The sequence below is a fragment of the Rhinatrema bivittatum genome, chromosome 5, assembly GCF_901001135.1.
Source record: "Rhinatrema bivittatum chromosome 5, aRhiBiv1.1, whole genome shotgun sequence".
NCBI lineage: Eukaryota > Metazoa > Chordata > Amphibia > Gymnophiona > Rhinatrematidae > Rhinatrema > Rhinatrema bivittatum.
The window spans coordinates 147,626,429-147,640,062 of NC_042619.1; the positions used below are offsets into that span (position 1 = coordinate 147,626,429).

Below are 13,634 nucleotides of genomic sequence, written 5' to 3' on the forward strand. Positions count from 1 at the left end.
CTCTTCTCCTCAGTTTCTCTCCTCCTCTCCTAGCCAGAATTTCTTCTTTCACTCATCATTTTATATCTATTCCCATTTCCCAGCTAGAGTTTTCTCTTCTGCTTTCCCAGCCTCTCTGCCCACCTCTCTCCCTCCTCATAGTTTCACTCTCTCTATCCGCTTCCCAGTCCCCTCTCCTTCTCTTTTCTATCTCGGGAAAGACCAAATGCAGGAAGTTCGTGTGTCCTAAACGGCAGCTGCTCTCAGGGCTCCCTGCAGTACATCGATCAGACATTTTCCAGGCAGCCATTAGACTGTGGGGGAAAACAAGAACAGTAGCAGGGAGAGAGAAGTACTTCCGTCTCACACTCTACTGCAGTTCAGAGGCACGGAGCTTTCATTTACCTATTCACAGGAGAATAGAAGACAATATTGTGGGTCTTCAAGCATAGGGAGGGAGCAGCTCCGGGCCAAACTGATTAGCAGTTACTTTAGGAGTCAATTCCCGAGGCACTAGGGAGACATATGCAGGTGGGCTGCATCCTGCACTGTGCATGGCCTTCTGCTAAGGGATTATGGGAATGGTATTTCTCGTGAACATGATGGGAAGGTATGATATCCAGATTCTACCGATGAATCAGTGAGGGAACCAATGGGCTGCAAACTCCTCCTTACATGGCTGCATGCACGTGGCCCAAAAGGATTAATCCCCAGTACAGACTACCTATGCTCATCAACTATTAAGCACCCCTCACACCACATGGAAAACCTCCTACACTTCAGTCCATAGAACTTTCTAGTGGAAGGCTTTCTAGAACCCATCAGGATCCAAGACACATCCTCAGAAAGATCAATTGATTGCAGGATTAACCTTTTGTTTTGAAAGAGTTGTATGAGAGCGTTGCTCTGGTGAATATTTGATCAGAGGCACATAGTGTTCCGACCTGAGGCAGCCTGGCAGGCGAAACAATTGGCCAAGGTCGGCAGTTTGAGTCCAGATACTTCCTATTGTTCGAAGGGAACTGCAGAGGATGGCTACATAAAAGGTAAGTCCCCCTTGGCAATTTGTGTCGGGACTTTTGAAGTGTTTAAAAGGGCAATGTGGGGTTTGTCTTATTAAAGATCAAACCTCTTAAAAGAAAAAAAGGAGAAAAAATGGATTAGAGTTTTTGAACTGTGAAGACGAAGATAAAAATAAAGTTAATTGCATATTGTTTAAAGACTAAAGGAAGGATGGAGGTTTTTGACTCATGATTACAATAAGCCTTGACATATTCAGTTCATGCAACAAGATGTGTCTACATTTCTGAGGTCTTTTCCTCCTGACTCTTACATACACACTTGAAGTCCAGATTCGTTTCATGATTAAATAGTGATTCTTGAGTGAAAGGCTTTTGTTTCTTTTTGTCTTTTTTTTTTTTCTTTCACTAGCCTGTTTTTTTAGTTTGAGGATTAACCTCTCAATATCCAGGCTGTAAGTGACATTGCCTGGAGGATGGGATGCCAGAGCCTGCCCTGATCTTTCGTGGCGAGATCTGGAGAAGTCCCCAGACTGATCGGTTTCTGGATGGACAACTCCAACAGAAGTGAAAACAAGACCTGTCTCGATCATTAAGGGCTATGAGGATCATAGTCACTCTGTCCCTGGGAAGCTTCAAGAGAGCCTTCGCCACTAAGGGAATCAGAAGTATGCATACAGAAGACCCTTGTCGTAATGGCGGGCCAAGGCATCTGAGGCTGGTTTGCTGTCTGACTTGTACAGGGAGCAGAACAGAGGTACCTTCATTTTGCAAGGGGATGAGAAAAGATCCTCATCTAGATTCACACAAAAGTGGAATGTCCAATTCGCCACCCCCTGGGTCGAGGGACCACGCGTTACATCAAGTCAGCCTGCCTACTACAGGTTCTGCATTCCGGACAGGTACATGGCCCTGAGCACTATCCCGTGAGACAGGGCCCATGACAAGATCTGGACCACTTCCTGACACAGGAGGTACGATCCCATGCCTCCCTGCTTTCTGACAAACTACATGGCTACTTGGCTGTCTGTCTGGATCAGGACAACTTCGTTGGACAGCAGATCTCTGAAAGCCCATGGTGCGCTCCTGATTGCCCTGAGCTCCAGGAAGGTAATTTGACAAGAATCTTCCTGAGCAGTCCCCAGGCCCTGGGTGTTGAGCCCATCCTCATGAGTATCCAATCCCATAAGAACATAAGAAATTGCCATGCTGGGTCAGACCACGGGTCCATCAAGCCCAGCATCCTGTTTCCAACAGAGGCCAAACCAGGCCATAAGAACCTGGCAATTACCCAAACATTAAGAAGATCCCATGCCACTGATGCAATTAATAGCAGTGGCTATTCCCTAAGTAAATTTGTTTAATAGCTGTTAATGGACTTCTCCTCCAAGAACTTATCTAAACCTTTTTTGAACCCAGCTACACTAACTGCACTAACCACATCCTCTGGCAACAAATTCCAGAGCTTTATTGTGCATTGAGTGAAAAAGAATTTTCTCCGATTAGTCTTAAATGTGCAACATGCTAACTTCATGATATACCCCCTAGTCCTTCTATTATTCGAAAGTGTAAATAACAGATTCACATCTACCCGTTCAAGACCTCTCATGATAATAAAGACCTCTATCATATCCCCCCTCAGCCGTCTCCTCTCCAAGCTGAACAGCCCTAACCTCTTCAGCCTTTCCTCATAGGGGAGCTGCTCCATCCCCTTTATCATTTTGGTTGCCCCTTCTCTGTACCTTCCTCCATCGCAACTATATCTTTTTTGTGATGCAGCGACCAGAATTGTACACAGTATTCCAGGTGCGGTCTTACCATGGAGCAATATAGAGGCATTATGACATTTTCCTTTTTATTAACCATTCCCTTCCCAATAATTCCTAACATTCTGTTTGCTTTTTTGACTGCTGCAGCACACTAAGCCGACAATTTTAAAGTATTATCCACTATGATGCTAGATCTTTTTCCTGGGTGGTAGCTCCTAATATAGAACCTAACATCGTGTAACTACAGCAAGGATTATTTTTCCCTATATGCAACACCTTGCACATGTCCACCTTAAATTTCATCTGCCATTTGGATGCCCAGTCTTCCAGTCTTGCAAGGTCCTCCGGTAATGTATCACAATACGCTTGTGATTTAACTACTCTGAATAATTTTGTATCATCCGCAAATTTGATAACATCACTCGTCGTATTCCTTTCCAGATCATTTATATATATATTGAAAAGCACCGGTCCAAGTACAGATCCCTGAGGCACTCCACTGTTTACCCTTTTCCACTGAGAAAATTGACCATTTAATCCTACTCTGTTTCCTGTCTTTAACCAGTTGTAATCCACGAAAGGACATCACCTCCTATCCCATGACTTTTTAGTTTTCTTCGAAGCCTCTCATGAGGGACTTTGTCAAACGCCTTCTGAATCCAAATACACTACATCTACCGGTTCACCTTTATCCACATGTTTATTACCCCCTTCAAAAAAATGAAGATTTGTTAGGCAAGACTTCGCCTGGGTAAATCCATGTTGACTGTGTTCCATTAAACCAAGTCTTTCTATACGCTCTACGATTTTGATCTTGAGAATAGTTTCCACTATTTTTCCCGGCACTGAAGTCAGGCTCACTAGTCTATAGTTACCCGGATCACCCCTGGAGCCTTTTTTAAATATTGGGGTTACATTGGCCACCATCCAGTCTTCAGGTACAATGGATGATTTTAATGATAGGTTACAAATTTTAACTAATAGATCAGAAATTTCATTTTTGAGTTCCTTCAGTACCCTAGGATGCATACCATCCCGGTCCAGGTGATTTGCTACTCTTTAGTTTGTCCTGGTGCGAAGGTGGCGGACCTCACGCGTCACCTAGATAGGATTTTAGACCGTGCTGGGGAGGAGCCGGCTGTCGTGGTACATGTGGGCACCAACGACATAGGAAAATGTGGGAGGGAGATTCTGGAAGCCAAATTTAGGCTCTTAGGTAGAAAGATTAAATCCAGAACCTCCAGGGTAGCATTCTCTGAAATGCTCCCTGTTCCACGTGCAGGTCACCAGAGGCAGGCAGACCTCCGGAGTCTCAATGCGTGGATGAGACGATGGTGCAAGGAAGAGGGATTCAGTTTTGTTAGGAACTGGGGAACCTTTTGGGGAAGGGGGAGTCTCTTCCGAAGGGATGGGCTCCACCTCAACCAGGGTGGAACCAGACTGCTGGCGCTAACCTTTAAAAAGGAGATAGAGCAGCTTTTAAACTAGAACAAAGGGGAAAGCCGACAGTCGCTCAGCAGCGCATGGTTCGGAGAGAGGTATCTTTAAAGGATACTAATGATGCATTAGAATTAGGGCATCCCAACAGTGAGGTTCCAATAATTAGAAATGTAGTCCAAGTGCCTGTAACTAAAAACTCACCTGAGCTAAAAAATTCTAAGTTATCCCTATCAATTAAAAAGCAGAATGAAAATACAAACAAAAAACAAACTTTGAATGTTTGTATGCTAATGCCAGAAGTCTAAGAAGTAAGATGGGAGAATTAGAATGTATAGCAGTAAATGATCCCTAATAGCTCACAGTCTGTGAATCTTGTCAATAAACCAACGTTGTTCAAGCAGGAGGTCAGCGGATCTATTGTCTGACCCAAACCAACCTCACTGCTAAAAACTGAAAAAAATTTTTAAAGAGACGGAGGGCAGGTTTCATATATATGAGTTTCAAACCCCAACCAGGGTGTGCTCAATCTTGTACATATAATCATAAACCGAGGCCACCACCGTCCAATTTTTTTAGGAACCTCTGTGCAACCAATTTAAATTGAATCTTCGTGTCCAAATGTGAAGAAATTTTTATATATTCTACTTTTTTTTAAAAATTATCAACACACAGATGACTTGGCAAAATGTGTTAAGAAAGTCCCGACTTATCTGATGATGAAAAGCCCGACGTAGCCACATTTCTGGTCTGCGAACAGACCTTTCTTCAGGGGATGTTATCCTGTATACATAGTAGCCGGTGAATCAAAAGTCTTCTGTGGACAATCAATCATTGTCCTCACTGCTGAACGCATTCATGGCGTCTGTTTGAAGAAATGATTGATTGTCCACAGAAGACTTTTGATTCACCGGCTACTATGTATACAGGATAACATCCCCTGAAGAAAGGTCTGTTCGCAGACCAGAAACGTGGCTACGTCGGGCTTTTCATCATCAGATAAGTCGGGACTTCTTAACACATTTTGCCAAGTCATCTGTGTGTTGATAATTTTTAAAAAAAAGTAGTATATATAAAAATTTCTTCACATTTGGACACGAAGATTCAATTTAAATTGGTTGCACAGAGGTTCCTAAAAAAATTGGACGGTGGTGGCCTCGGTTTATGATTATATGTACAAGATTGAGCACACCCTGGTTGGGGTTTGAAACTCATATATATGAAACCTGCCCTCCGTCTCTTTAAAAAAAATTTTCAGTTTTTAGCAGTGAGGTTGGTTTGGGTCAGACAATAGATCCGCTGACCTCCTGCTTGAACAACGTTGGTTTATTGACAAGATTCACAGACTGTGAGCTATTAGATGTTATAATATCTTATGAAAAATATTAAAAAAAAGGGGGTTTTTTTGAATGTGAATTAGATTACATAGTGTGATTCCCCCAAAAATTGTTTTGGGTGCTTTTTGATATTTAGCAGTAAATGATGACACAGACTTAATTGGCATCTCAGAGACATGGTGGAAAGAGGATAACCAATGGGACAGTGCAATACCGAGGTACAAATTATATCGCAATGACAGAGAGGAGCACTCGGGAGGAGGTGTGGCACTTTATGTCTGGGATGGCATAGAGTCCAACAGGATTAACATCCTGCATGAGACTAAATACAAAATTGAATCTTTATGAGTAGAAATCCCTTGTGTGTCAGGGAAGACTATAGTGATAGGGATATACTACCGTCCACCTGGTCAAGATGGTGAGATGGACAGTGAAATGCTAAGAGAAATTAGGGAAGCTAACCAACTGGCCAAACATTACAAGCAGCAACTAGTAAATTACTATACATGTAAAAAGGTCCCTTAGAAAGTTCTAGAAGAGTTAACACACCACACTTGATTCATCTGTATGGATCAGAATCTACTTACTACAGAGAAACATTTTAAATTAAAAAAAAAACCCAGAGAATATGATAGCAGATAAATACCAAAAAGCCCCAACTAGTCTGCACAATTCAATTCCCATTAAATTGCATGACCCTCAGTTGATCTGTCTACCCCTTCTCTCCTTTATAACTAAACATTTTCTGTGATTATCATATGCCTTTTTGAATTCTGTTACAGTCTATATCTTCATAACTTCCACTAGAAAGCTACGCCATAAACTCAGCACACTTTTCATGAAGAAATGTTTTCTCATGTTACTTCTAAACCTTCCCCTCCTTTGAGCCATTGGCAAGATGGAACTATTTCAGGGAAGGTCTTCTAAAATAACAAACACACACCACAAAATGTACAAAGATCCTTGGCTATCCCTTCACTTCTCCGTAACTATGGATATTTTATGCTTATTTCATGTTTCATAAATTCTGATACTGTTTTTACCTCCCTTGGAAGACTGCTTCAAACATCCATAACTTTCAGTAAAGAATTATTTTCCTGCTAGAGTCTGGTTCTTTGGAGCTTCAAATCATAACCTGTTGATCTAGAGCTCAATTTCTGCCAAAAAAGGGATGCATCTTGTGAAGTATTTATACCTTTGAGATATTTGAAATCTCTTTTGATATCTTCATCTCTCCTCTAGATTAAACATATTTAGGTTCTTAAATCTCATATCATAGGGCAAAGGTGACAACTCTGGTTCTCAAGAGCCCCAACAAACAGGTCTGATTTCAGGATATCTATAATGAATATGCATGAGATATTTGCATATAATGGAGGTACTGGATTCAAATTTTTCTCATGCATTAGCTCCAATATATGTAATCTAGTAACTGCGGGGTGTTATGAAGGTACTATTGAGGAAACATAATATTAATGTAATACAAAGGTATTTTTGAATAAGAAATACCAGTACAAAGAAAAAATAATATCAAAGGGATTATATCATCGAATCATTCTTGTGCATCAATACAATTTGGGATTGTTGGTAAATGTGATAAAATTATTGGGTTTGTCTTCCATTTTGTGAAATCATAGTGCCTCAGACCCCATAACCTAGTGTATTCCAGATACTTCACTATTCTTTCCATTAATTATTTAAAAATATTTATTTTCCGCTTATCATGGGTTCTATTGCTAGGCAAATTACAATTATTAAAATAGCAACTCCATAAATTTTTCTCACCATTGAGGTCAGAATATTGGTTTATAGTTTCTGAAAATTTATATGAAGCAGGATAGTCTTGCAAAACTACTTTTTGTCCTCTCAAGACTGACTGGACATATCTGTCAACAGACCTTCTAGATTCACTTTGAGCTCTCTTAATATTCTCTGATCTATCCTGTTCAGCCTCACAGTTTTGCCATTCTTGTTTTTGCTGTTTCCAAATAAACCACCTCCTTCGATAAGTGGTGTAGTATCTACTCTGCTACTTACTGGCAAGGCAGTCTTTAACTAATCCCATATTCAATAAATACTGAACAAAAGCTTTTGCTTAGCATTTCAGCTTTATATTTGGCTGCCTCCACATATTCCTCCCTTTCATTTTACAATCCCACTGCTACCTTTTTTCTTTTCACTGCTTAACTGAAAAAGTCATCCCACTGCTAAATATATCTTTATTTAACTTTTCCTCCATTTGTATCCTAGCCATGACCACCACCTTACCTGCTGCCCTCAGCTTTTCTAGAAGATATTTTCTGTTTTCTTCTTCCTGAAATCCCTTGTACCATTTTTGTATACTAGTCAATTTGCCATTTTTTAATCTATATTAGTCTTTTTGCTCTATTTTTCTAGCGTAATGATTTGTTCTTTTTTACAGTTCATTTTACTTTAACCTATTCTTCTACTTTTCAAAGATTTTTCCACTTTGCCAGAAGCTTAAGATACTCCCCATTTTAACAAAGTCTCTACCCTTGAAATCCAGAACTCTTAATTTTGTCCTTCCCATGTCTATGCTTTTATATTAAATGACACAGATAACTTGAGCTTATGCAATCACTTACCTGGACATTAGAAACATTTTCAGTATCAAGAAAATAGCTGAACCTATAGGACTATATTTGTGAACAGAGAGGGAATTAAATAAGGACTGCTTCCAATAAATGCCCATTATAGTGCAATGACCAAAACATGATTGAAGAATAAAATTATATAGGCAATGTAATAAAATTGACTACATAACACAAAGTTCATTATAACAACAACATTATAGGCCATCGTATACACATTTATCATTATGACAATATGATGAATATTATTTATCAATGACAAATCTATATAAATAAAAATGTTAAATAGTTTGTACAAAATCGCTAATCTCAGAAACCACTGAACCGATTGCTTTCAAATTTGGTCACAACCTTCATTTCGCATACGGGAAGGTTGCTCTATACTTACATTACAGATATGTCGCACACGTGACAGGTAAAATAGGTTTAAAGATTTTTTCGAGAAACAGCAACATCTGCTGGACGTAAGCGCCATCTGTTACACTTTACACTAACACACGCTACACTAATCATTTCGCCAGTCCAGGTCCACGTTTCACTTCCATTTTAACACATTCGCACACTTTTTTCACCGGATGATAACTATTTCCTTTACAGATAGAATACACCCACCACCCTCCTCACACCCCCCACACCCATGCCAAATTGATTTCCTTCCCACAGCCTCCCAACACACACAAAACCACCCTCCTCACACCCCCCATACACATGCCAAATTTATTTACTTCCCAGGCCCTCACAACACACACAAAACCTGACAGAAGTCCGGGAGGCTCCAGCGGGGGGCCAGGACTGGTCCGGGACACACCTCCTGCACTACGGCCGTCGGCTGCCAGCAATCAACATGGCCCGACGGCCCTTTCCCTTACTATACCACTCGGGGACACCAATGGCGGCAGTAGCCCATGTGACATAGTAAGGGCAAGGGCCCGTCGGCACCATTTTCAGGACTGGCAGCCGGCGGCCCTTTGCCCTTACTATGTCAGAGGACCTACCGCTGCCATTGCTCCATCCCACTGACATAGTAAGGGCAAAGGGCCGTCTGAACCCGTTTCAGTGCTCGCAGCCGACAGACCAACGCCAATACATCGCTCCCCGACCGCTCCTGAACGCCCGCTCCACCGACTGACATTTTTATCAGGTCTCGGGGGGTGGTAATGAATTTATTGCAAACATATTGGGGAGGGTTCACAAGGGGGGGGCAGGTTTCATTCATTCGGCAAATCTGGGGGGGGGTTACTGTTTTTCTCAGGGCTGGGGGAGGGGGGGGGCAGGAGAGTGTGGGGTGGTTAGTTTAAGAGAACGTTTCTCATAGGGTTGTTTTTTGGGGGAAGGGGGAGGTTCACACACAAATACACACACTAAACTTGCACGATCTCGGGAACGCACCAAAATAGCCCTCCCCAGACCACAAAACAAATTTGGGAGTGAAAAATTGGTTAGGCACTCCCCTATTTGGCTACATAACGTGCACAGATGCCCAGGGACAGACCACATGTAGCACCAACAATTTTAATTTCACAGGTCTTGGGGGGGGGGGGGCAGGAGGGTGGGGGTTTATTTGATTTAAAGGGTTGGGATTGGGTTTGTTTTTTTGGGGGTGGGGGGGGTTCCCACAGAAATAGAAAGACAAAAGTTTTTTGATCTGAAGGGTAGGCAGTAGGCGGGGGGAGGTGACAGGGAGGGGAGGGGTGAGTGTGAGGGGAGAAAGTTGGAGTGGGGACAGGGGAGGGAAGGGGGGTGAGTGACCAAGGGGGAGGAGGATGAGTGACTGAGGTAAATGGGGAAGGGGGAGGGAGGGAAAAGAACCTGACTCTGCCACTGCAACGCGTGACCGGGTACCACTAGTAATATATAGAAAGTCTGAAACCATATACTAGCATAATTTTATATACCATAGCATACTATGTTTCTATAATACTGAGTACCTTGAAAACTTCAAAAGTTATAAATAGTTTCCCTTATACTATTAAAAAAAAAGAAAAAATTGCATAATATCGATTTCACACTATGGGGCACTCTGGATCACAATATGTAAGCAAGGGATATCTGTTTTTGTCATTTTTTTGTAATAAAAATGCTAACAGGGGAAAACCAACATCTCTATCCTTTAAGCTGTTTTATTACAATAAAGCGACCAGAGCAGAGATCCAGAATAAAGCATAAACAAAAATCCTTTAAAAAATTACACATCTTGATATTGTGACCCTGCCTTGGTGCCTTCCCTCCCCTCTCCATACCCATTTTGCCTGGTTCTTTAAAGACAAAAGAGTACTGCAAAGCACTCAAGTATGCTCAACTATTAATCAAACGATCAAACTTATCTACAAAGACAGAAACTTGAATAATACCATATTAACTAGCAAATTATTTTTTAAGATATAACTCTATTGTCCAAACGTAACTTAGTGGGGATGTGTTAAACATACAAAAATGATGGTCACCACTTGAAGCAGATGGTAAAAAAGCAGTAGTTCTTTTTAACTGAGCTGAAAAGATTTAATTATATGCTGTTCAATATAAGCGCATAAAAGTAAAGCCAAGGATTTCAAATGCCTCTAAAATAACAAAAGAAAACACGAATGTACTGTCTCTATGCATATTTTAACTCACTTTACAGAGAGAGCTGAGGTTAAATCCATATGTCTTTGCATTCCGAGAGCCTGCATTCATGTAGTTTCCCATTAGCAATACTAGTTCAAGCAACTTGCTAAAGCTTTTGCTCTTTCTTATCTCTTCACAGGCAGCACTGACAGCCATGATGTCAGGTTTGATGTTGTTCACCTGCTCTTCAAACTGAAGCTTGAATAGAATAGCACTGAGCCGTGGCTGTAGTCTCCTCACGCTGCTCATCTGATTGAAAACAAAATAGAGGATTTTCTTAAAATCCATGCCATTCTTCAGTTCTGTACGAAATTAATAGACTCTACAATAATTTATAAGTGGTTAGAGATATAAAAAAGCAGTTCCTTATTTTTTTTTTTTAAAATAAGGGATCCTTGGGTAAACAAATCTTGCTGATGCTTAAGAACTGCTTTTCTCCATTTCACAATAACTTGTATAGGTAAAAGAAAAAAATGGCACCATAAATTACACTTGACAACTGATAAATATCATGCAATAAAATAAATCTGTTAATGATCCAGTTATTTCAAAGACTGTATAAAAATTAAATTGTTGACTTTTTAAATGGTCAAGTATTTATAATAAGATAAACAAAAATAGCTTCCTATTTTAAATACATTTTCTGTAAAACTAATTCATTTTTGTAAAGTAAAATTGTATACTCAACATTTATACAGTAATTCAAATTGGCTGCACGGTAAATATTCTACTGTTCAGTTATCTTCCCCCTTTCCAGATCCAAGTTTAATTCTCCCTGTTTTATTGTAACTTTCTCACATCCATGCTATTGTTTGCTGTGTTTGAATATTGATTACCATGTTTACTTTCTGCCTTATTCACATTGTTAATTGTAAACCGGGTTGATGTGATTCTTGTCATGAAAGTCAGTATAACAAAATAATAAATAAAGCCATGAACTCTAGGGTTTTTGCGCATTCAGACGTTCTATAAACACAATAAGCCTTTTAAATTATAAGATAATGTATTCTGTCTGAATAAACTACTGTATCAAAGAGCAAATCAAACATGCAAAATATTTCAAAATAGCAAGCATGAGTATCTGTGTAACTATAGACAACATAATACAGCACATTGAAAACAAACACCTCCTTCAAATTAGAGCCAAATATCATTTCTATATCCATATACTAATAAATTAAAAAAAATATTCTGGACAACTGAGAAGGATGCTGTAAGCTTCAACTTCTGAACCCATCATCCCAATTGAAAGACATTTTGAGAGTTACCCTTTTCAGTTTTTTGTGGGACAAATTGAGGAATGAATGTCACCTCCCATCCTCACCCACAAGTTCCTTCTGCTGCCAGTGGAATTTATGGATTTTTTTCTGACCCAAATTCCAGGTAGTCTTATTCCTCTGGTTCTTTGCAAGTGCAAGGGCCAGTGAAACCTTCAGAAATATCTACCCAGATTTATACACTAGTGAAATCCTCCAATGCTGCATGGAACAAACCCAACCAATATTACAGTGGTGGTTAATGCACTTCCATGTAGGAAGTCATGGTTTCAAGTTCTGCTACTCTCACAATGTTTGGAACAGTGAAAACACCACCTGCAAAAGCAGCCCCAAATATAAGCCTGAAAACATGTGCTTCTAAAGTCTGCATTTGACAGATAAAGAATCTAGTGTGCCCTTTCAGAACAGTGGAGCCTCTTATTTGACATGACAGCAGAAGGAGAGAGAATGATATCCAGCCACTTCAAGATATCACCCTGAGAAGATCTGGCGAACAATTATCTTAATGGTGAATCAAATTATAGGTCATATGGATAATTTAGGAAAAGATTTTTTGTAACCAAAAGTTTATACTACATCTCAGGTTGATTCAATTAGAGTTACAACTATTCAGGATCAAACCTTGGACGGCCAAATAGGATCTCTCTAAGACCTAAGAAATGCTTTATATCAGAGATTGCCATTTCCAAAAAGGTAAAAAAAACATTGCCAGGAGGAGCAATATCAGTCTTACCAACTTTCCCAAATGGCTCGTGTTACACCTTTAGTCATATTTGAAAAGTATTTACATAAAATAACATCTCTTAAGATGTTACGCTGCCCGTTGAAAGTATTTGTGTTCAGACATGCAAAGGATCAACAGAAGCTGGATGGAGGAGGATAATTTGCCTTGGACATTCTCAGTATGGAGTCATCATAAATAGTCAAAGTAGGCATGGATACACTGATACTTAATTTTACATTTGGATTATAAAAAAGGGATTTTCAGATGACGACAACTCATATGCAGCTGGGAAGTTGATCACTGAATGCACTTTACCTCCTTTTTTGATTTTCCTAATAAAGATTTTCTTAAAGTAAAAAAAGATATAAAAGGAAGACCAGGATTTTTCGACACATGTCCGCAATACCTCTTCAGCAGACTACCTTTGTAGAGATTACTTACCTGATAATCTCGTTTTCCTTAGTGTATGCAGATGGACTCAAAACAAGTGGGTATAGTGTGCTCGTGCTAGCAGTTGGAGATGGATCTGACATCAGCACGGATACATATACCCCCACAGGAAGTAAAGCAATTCAGTAATCTTCCTTGCAAAGCTGTTATAGCTATATGTGTACTGACCGATCGATGAAATGAACAGGATTACCCTGACCGGTTGATAGTAGCTGGGGACCGCCAGGGTTCTCAACCGGAAGGCGTAGACACCCGGCAGGGTGGATGCCCTATGTAGTAAAACAGGGCTTACCTTGAGCCTGTGAAATCCCATGTATACCGGCAGCCGGGCGGGATGCTGAGTCCATCTGCATACACTAAGGAAAAGGAGATTATCAGGTAAGTAATCTCTACATTTCCTAGCGTGTAGCAGATGGACTCAAAACA

At 40.3% G+C, this 13,634-nt stretch overlaps 1 protein-coding gene across 1 annotated transcript in view; it reads right to left on the reverse strand.

Annotated features, from left to right (window-relative positions):
• DIAPH3 (diaphanous related formin 3) overlaps positions 1 to 13,634 on the reverse strand; it is a 1,173,174-nt gene that overhangs the window by 574,060 nt on the left and 585,480 nt on the right. The window contains exon 21 of the mRNA XM_029602990.1: positions 10,767 to 11,006. Within this exon, the coding sequence (XP_029458850.1) occupies positions 10,767 to 11,006 (240 nt within the window). The remainder of the gene's footprint in view (positions 1 to 10,766; positions 11,007 to 13,634) is intronic.